The sequence below is a fragment of the Elgaria multicarinata genome, chromosome 7, assembly GCF_023053635.1.
Source record: "Elgaria multicarinata webbii isolate HBS135686 ecotype San Diego chromosome 7, rElgMul1.1.pri, whole genome shotgun sequence".
In the NCBI taxonomy this organism is placed as follows: Eukaryota; Metazoa; Chordata; class Lepidosauria; order Squamata; family Anguidae; genus Elgaria; species Elgaria multicarinata.
Window position 1 is genome coordinate 97,956,317 of NC_086177.1, and position 6,994 is coordinate 97,963,310.

At 46.9% G+C, this 6,994-nt stretch overlaps 1 protein-coding gene across 1 annotated transcript in view; it reads right to left on the reverse strand.

The window, feature by feature from the left end:
- The window catches only part of SNTB1 (syntrophin beta 1), a 126,480-nt gene extending 120,718 nt beyond the window's left edge, over positions 1-5,762 (reverse strand). Inside the window, exon 1 of the mRNA XM_063131125.1 lies at positions 4,762-5,762. Coding sequence (XP_062987195.1) covers positions 4,762-5,425 — 664 coding nt within the window. The 5' untranslated portion in view covers positions 5,426-5,762. The remainder of the gene's footprint in view (positions 1-4,761) is intronic.
- Positions 5,763-6,994: the final 1,232 nt, after the last annotated feature.

Genomic DNA, 6,994 nt, shown 5'->3' on the forward strand with positions numbered 1-6,994 from the left:
AAAAGAACAGCCCCAGAGGGGTATGTGGAAGGAAGAGAGGGCAGGGCTCACACGGCTTGCTGGTAGTGTGAAGAGTGGGGGGTGGGGGGTTAGCTGCCATCTTCCGTGTTCTATCTTTTCCTCCCTTAACTATTAGTCATTCCAGCAGGCTGTACTGAATGAGATGAGCGAGGGAAGTGGGGATATTCCAACAGCCCTACTTAAATACTTTACGCTTTTCCTCTTTCCTCCCAATTCCCTTTTCGTTGGGTGTCATGTCTTTTTAGACTGGAAGCCTGTAGGAAGAACTGGCTTATTTTACTGATGATATGTAAGTCCCTCCAGGAGCCTTTGTGGCTCAGAAACGGGGTTAAAAAATACTTTAAATAAACATCTCATTGGGCTGCATAAAAGAGGCCATGATTCCTCTTCTTCCTCACTCAATCAAATTTGTGTAAATCATGCTGATTATTTTGTGAGTGAATCATTCAAGCTAACTGTAGCCCTCCAATTCATATGTTTTCATTGAACAAAGTTTCCCAATGTCGGTGAGTGGGCTACATAACTAATTTCCCCCCTTATGTATTACTGTACTCTGCCTACTAGTTAAGCTACATGAGGGTTGGCAACTTTTTTATTGCCTAGTACATAAGTCTCTGCCTGTTGAAGAGTTCTGTTAAACTCTAAAGCTTGCAAACTCCTACATAAAATTCAGTTGGCCCAACAAGAGATATTTTTGTGTGCGCTTTGCAACTTCTACATTCCATTGGTCTCTTCCAATCATTTTAAAGGCAACCCATTATAAAAGATAAACGGGCACACATATTTGAGCAAAACCTTTCCAAAAGAAGGCAGGAGCCAAACCTTTTCTTCACAGATGCAAACAAACTAAAGGTCAAGAACATTTGGCACAATGAACTTGCATATGCAATCAACCTATCACCAAGGGCATTTTGTTTTTATACAAATATAGAACGTACATTTGCTTCCATGACTTTCTGCTGTTTATTTCCTACAGGTTTGCATTTGTAACTTACTTTGACAAACACTTAGAAGAGCAGCAGCAACTTTGAGATATAACTTCTCTTCAAAAACATTTAAGCTTTAATATCTGATCCATCATCTTCAAAATTGAGGTGAGAGCAATTATGATGTTCTCCACAACTTCTTGCAGGTTGACGTAGCTCCATTTCTGTGGAAGACTGCTCTGTACTGTTACACACAAAGTTGTAACTCAGCATTAAGGCTTAGGAACGGGGGTTCTGTCCAATGTTAGCTCTACTTAGAGTACATCAATTGAAATGAATGGGACTTAAGTTGGGCTAGCAACGGATACAATCTAGGAGGAACACGCACAGGGACATTGTTAACGTTTACTTAGTACACAGATTGCTCCAGATCAAATACATATAATTGAGTTTGGCAACCTAGTCAGTCACCTCCAATCAAGCTTTGAATAGAGAAGTTGCACAATCCATAATCTCTGTGACTTTGAAGAGAAGAGGTATGGGCACTTCTTTGCATTAGTTAACCGTTTATTTCTTTCACTCTCACACAAAGAACTTAATGTGGGACCTGAATGCTCTCCATAAGATTGTATTCTCCTTCGGGACTTTGCAAAAATTCCACTGTAAAGCTGCAAACTGACATGCTGTTACTTGGAAGCAAGTGTTGTGCTTTAGGGTGCTCAGGTGCAAAAGACGACATGGCCAGTCACACAAGCCACACCTGCTGAAATACCCTCTTCTATTAAAGGTGCAGGAGCACTGCCCTCTTTTGTATCTGGCTACCTTGACTTGCTTGCAAGTCAATATGGCTAGGATCAGTTAAACAGGACATTTTAGTGTGGGATGCCTCTTACGGATTTCGTTGCTACAAGACACAAAGGAGAAAGCAGTCATGTACAATATTCTAGCCCTGCCTTCCGCAACATAGCACCCTTCAGATATTTGGACTACAACCCCATCCCCCCTTACCATTGAATATGCTTGCTGGGACTAATGGGAGTTGTAGTCCAAAACATCTGGAGGCTGTTCTAATCTATACAGTTTTCTTTGGTTTTTTTACATTCACAATTTCAGATGCAGGGAAATGCTGATATAAATGTGAGAAAACAACCTATTGTTAGCGTAGTTTAAAGAAACAGCGCTTCTGACAGAAGAAAGTGGGGCGGGGGGGGGGGGGGAGAGTAACCAAGCAGTTTGCTTTCTGGTTTTATTTACACATCTTGCCAGGGAGTCCTGATCTGACCCGCTGTTCACTGTTGGAATAGATAAGGTGGCAAAGTTCTAGTAGATGAAAAAATGGAGGAATGACTCCTGGGGTATATTTAACCCCTTATAACCCACAAGATGATACATGTGCCAGGCAGGGGAGGTAGGTAGAAGAAACTCTCAGAATCATCCCCCAATTTTCACCCTGGATCTGAACCTTTTTTTTAAAAAAAAAAAAAAAGTTTCTTTCGTTACCTTTGCAAAGCCCCTAATCCTGTTTTTCTAGCTCTTCTCACAACCGGCTGCTAGAGGATATTCAGCCTGTCAAACTACCACAGAAGGTGTCTTTGCTCAGCTGCTACCCTCTTCAGATATGACAGACTCCCAAGATCCACATCCTTGCACACAATCTAACACACAGAGATCTCTTGACAAAGCATGCCTCATTAGTTTCAATATTCATAGGTTTGAAAGTTCATGAAGCATGTCTCATGTTCCGGCAGATTTTACCTCGGGTTGTCCCTAATTTTAGGGCCAAACTAGATGGTGTTACACACAGAAGCATGCAACTTTCCCTGATCTCTCTCTCTTCTTTTTAAAAAATGTAAATAAATCCAAAAGCAGTTTCTGGAATGAGCAACCGAGGGCAGAGGTTGAGATGGGAAGAGTGGGAGGCACTTCTGCTCAAAGTGAGGCTCTGCAAATTGACTCTTCCCAAGCCCCGCGCAACACAGAGTTATTATTATTATTATTTATTTATATAGCACCATCAAGATTGCAGCATGCGATCCTATTTACCTACTAGTAAATCTCATCGTGTTTAGTGGGGCTTACTCCCAGTTAAGCCTAAAATTGCGGATTAGCCCCAGAACCAGTTTTCAGTATTTTTTGGCTCAACCCTGAAACATATAATTGGGACTTGCAGAGCACACCAGTTCCCCACCTATGCAGATACCTCCTAGGATCAGAGAAAAGGGGCAGAGTACACGCCAGGCGACAGATATTATAGAGCTGGGAAAAGTAAAGAAAGGGAAAACCAAAATGATCAGTGGGACAGAGCATCTCCCCTATGAGGGAAGGTTACAGCAGCTGGGATTGTTTAGCTTGGAAAAAAGGAGGCTAAGGGGAGACATGATAGAGGTGTACAAAATTATGCATGGTGTGGAGAATGTAGATAGGGAGACATTTTTCTCCCTCTCCCCTAATACTAGAACCCAGGGTCATCCCATGAAGCTGATTGGTGGGAGATTCAGGACAAATAAAAGGAAGTACTTCTTCACACAGCACATAGTTAAACTATGAAATTCACTACCACAACATATAGTGATGGCCACCAATTTGGATGGCTTTAAAAGGGGGTTGGATAAATTCCTGGAGAAGGCTATCAATGGCGATGTGCTACCCTGATGGCTAAGTGCTACCTCCAGTATCCAAGGCAATAAGCCTATATGCACCAGTTGCTGGGGAACATGGGTGGGAGGGTGCTGTTGCACCGTGTACTACTTATGGGTCCCTGGCTGACAGTTGGTTGGCCACCATGTGGACAGAGAGCTGGGCCATTTCTACACTTGCCTTTTTCCCCGGGATCGTCCCTGGATCGTTCCTGTGCATACAAATGCCACACGGGGGATCCAGTGAGCAGGCAGGGACGATCCCTCCATTTTCTTGGGATAACCCTTAGGTGTAGAAAGGGCCCCGGACTAGATGAATCCTTGGTCTAATCCAGCACGTCATTTCTTATGTTCTTATGACAGTTCTACTACTCTTCCAGTACCTCCAACAGTTAACCATTATATCAAATCGTAGCCCTGGAATGTGTTTTCAGGGCTAAGGCTCAATCCTGCCAAAGAGTGACAGAGATGCTCAGCAAGCCTTGGCAAGCAGTAGTCCTAAAGCAGCTTCTCATCAATCCCCACCCCAAATCCAAACAGCTCCGAGAGCAGCAAAATCCAACCATTTCTTTAAAACAAACACTCTTAGGCAGCAATCCTATACCCACTCCGAGAATAAATCACATTGGACTCCATGGGAGTTACTTCAGAGTAGACATGTATAGGATTGTACTGCAAGGCTGCCATAGGATGCATCCTTACTCGGGATAAAGTCCCACCGAACTTGCGGGACTTCCTTGTGAGTAAACACACATAGCGACAAGAGGCTGCAGACACGCCATGCTTTTATATAGTAAGAGTCGAGTTCCCAGAGCGAACTCCATCACGTGCACGTGTCTGAAAACACACAGTAAACAAGAGGCCAGCAACACACCATAACCTTGAGATGCCGTCCCCACTAACTCGCGTTCCCTCACCGCCCCTGACTGGTGGAGCAGAGGCTTCCAAGTCTATCCCAGGTACCTGGGAGTCGCGCCCAACTTAATATCACGTAAAAACCACAAGGCAAGAGCGCGTGTGAGCATGTGCCGAGCGCCTCTGACTCCCCACCCCCACCCCCACCCCGAGTTAAAGAAGCGAGTGAAACCACAAACATTTGGAGAGGATGAGAGGCCGAGGCTCCGAGCTCCGCCAGTTCCAAAGAAACTTTCCAAGAGTTGGACCTGTTCGCCTCTTACCTTCCAGCACCACCTCCTTGCCGGCCCTTTTGAGCGCCTGCACGGCTTCGTCGTGGGTGGCGTCCCGCAGGTCCGCGCCGTTGACGGCCAGGATGGCATCGCCGACGTACAGCGCCTGGGTCTGGTCGGCCGCCAGCCCTTTGAAGATCTTGCTGATGAGGATGGGCATCTTGTTCTCTTTGCCCCCCTTGATGCTGATGCCCAAGCCGCCCATCTCCTGCTTCAGCACCTTGACGCACCGCTTCTTGTTGGAGATGGCTTCGGGGACTTGCTCGGGCAGGTCGGTGAAAGCCGTGCGCACCCCGCTCATCAAACCCGACTTGGGGCTGCTGCTGTTGCTGCCCGCCGACGGGGATTCGGGCGATCCCGCTCCGGAGAGGTTGCAGGCGGCGGCGCCCCCCGACGACACCGCCGCCGCCGCCGCCGCAGTAGCTGCCCCTCTGCCGCAGAAAGTCCCATTGCCGTTACTGCCTGCCGCAGCTGCCCCGATGCCGTTGTAAGCGGCGAGGGCGCCTCCTGCTCCTTCCTCGCAGCTCAGCACCAGCGCCTCGTCGCTGAGGTTCACCAGAACCCGGTGCCACCGGTCGCGCACCAAAACTTCCAGCGCGCCACTCCGCTGTACCCGGCCGCCAACGCCTCCCCCTCCGGCCGCCGCTACCGCCATCTTTGGAGCATTTCTTAAAACACCATGTGATTTAGTGCGCGCACTCACACACCAAAAAAGAGAGAGAGAGGGTGAAAGAGAGAGAAGGAGAGATCAGAGAAGCGCGCAGGACTCCCCCCCCGCCTCCGATCCGGAGAGACTCTAGTAGAGAGCGAGAGGAGGAGGGACAAGGGACTAGGGAGAGCCCCTGAGCACTCCCAAGCGTATAGCGTGGCGAGCAAAGGGGAGGAGCAGGGAAAAGAGAAGACGAAAAAGAAGTAGGAACTCCGGCGCAAGGTCGCAGGACTTAGAGTTTGGAGACCGGCGAGGGCGAATTAATCGTTGGTAAAAACCATTCAAAAGCGTCCCGGATCCCCTCGAAGAATTAAAACGATTCCTAGAAAGGCAGCTCGTTGTGCCTTAGAAAATGAGGGCTGCTGGTGCTTAACCAACCAGCGTTTCATTGGCCCGCCATGGGTTCAAATCCTAGCTCAGTCAGGAAGCAACCCGGAGTGACCTTGGGTTTGTTGTTCGGTCTCAAAGTTAATCCGCTTCACGTTACTGTATGGAAATAGTGGGACGCTGAAACTTTCCCGCCCCTCTGCCCCAGGCATTGCTCTGAGTGAGTTCCTTGGAAAAGGGGTGGGCGTAACAGATTATTTTATTCATTTCCAGAGGGATAGCTGCGTTAGTCTGTAGCAGCAAAAACAACAGAGAGTCCTGTGGCACCTTAAAGACTAATAAATTTAATTATTTTGGCACAAACTTTTTTGACGGTGTCCACAAAAGCTTATGTGAGAATAAATAAATGTTTAGTGTTTAAAGTGACACAAGACTCTTGATTATTTGATATTTTACTTCTAGGAAACTTGGAAAACTTGCACATTACTTTGTAAAATGCTTTAGTTGGTCCTAAGGCATTGCCTTACTGTAATAACCTGCTCTTACTTTTGGAGGTTTTCTGTTGAACCATCAAAGCATTATTAGGATTATTAAGATCATTATTATATTTCATTTTAATATATAATACTTTGAAAACAGTTAGGTGACTGGCAGTGACTTCTAAAAAAAAAAACCCCAAAACCCAGTACACTCCAGAATTTGCCAGGCTGCACCCATAATTTAATAGATTTCGTTCTCTCAATAGGGGTGTTCAAACAAACACTCTCGTGCATTGAATGGATGTGTGAAGGTATAAAAGGAACATACCTGTTGGCCACACCTTTCACATACTGATGCAGCAAGCCACTGGCTGGCATACTACTAGGTTCCTGCATGTCTATACTATGGGAGGGAGCGGGGAGGATCTCGCGATATGCTGATCACGAGATCCTCCCCCTCAGTACACATGAGCCATGCGACGTCCTGAACATCGTGCCCCACAGCGGCCTTTTTTTTTGTTAAAGAGAGAAGAGCTGGAGCGCACTTGCACTCCAGCAAAAATTAAGGTAAAAAAAAAAAGCCCCGCTCCCCACCCCACCCCCAATAGCCCTGGACTCTTCCCATCCCAGCTCCTTCCCTCTGATGACCCCCGCTACTCGTGGGTAAGAGGGAAGAAGCCGGGATGGGCAGCCACACCACCCTCAGTCC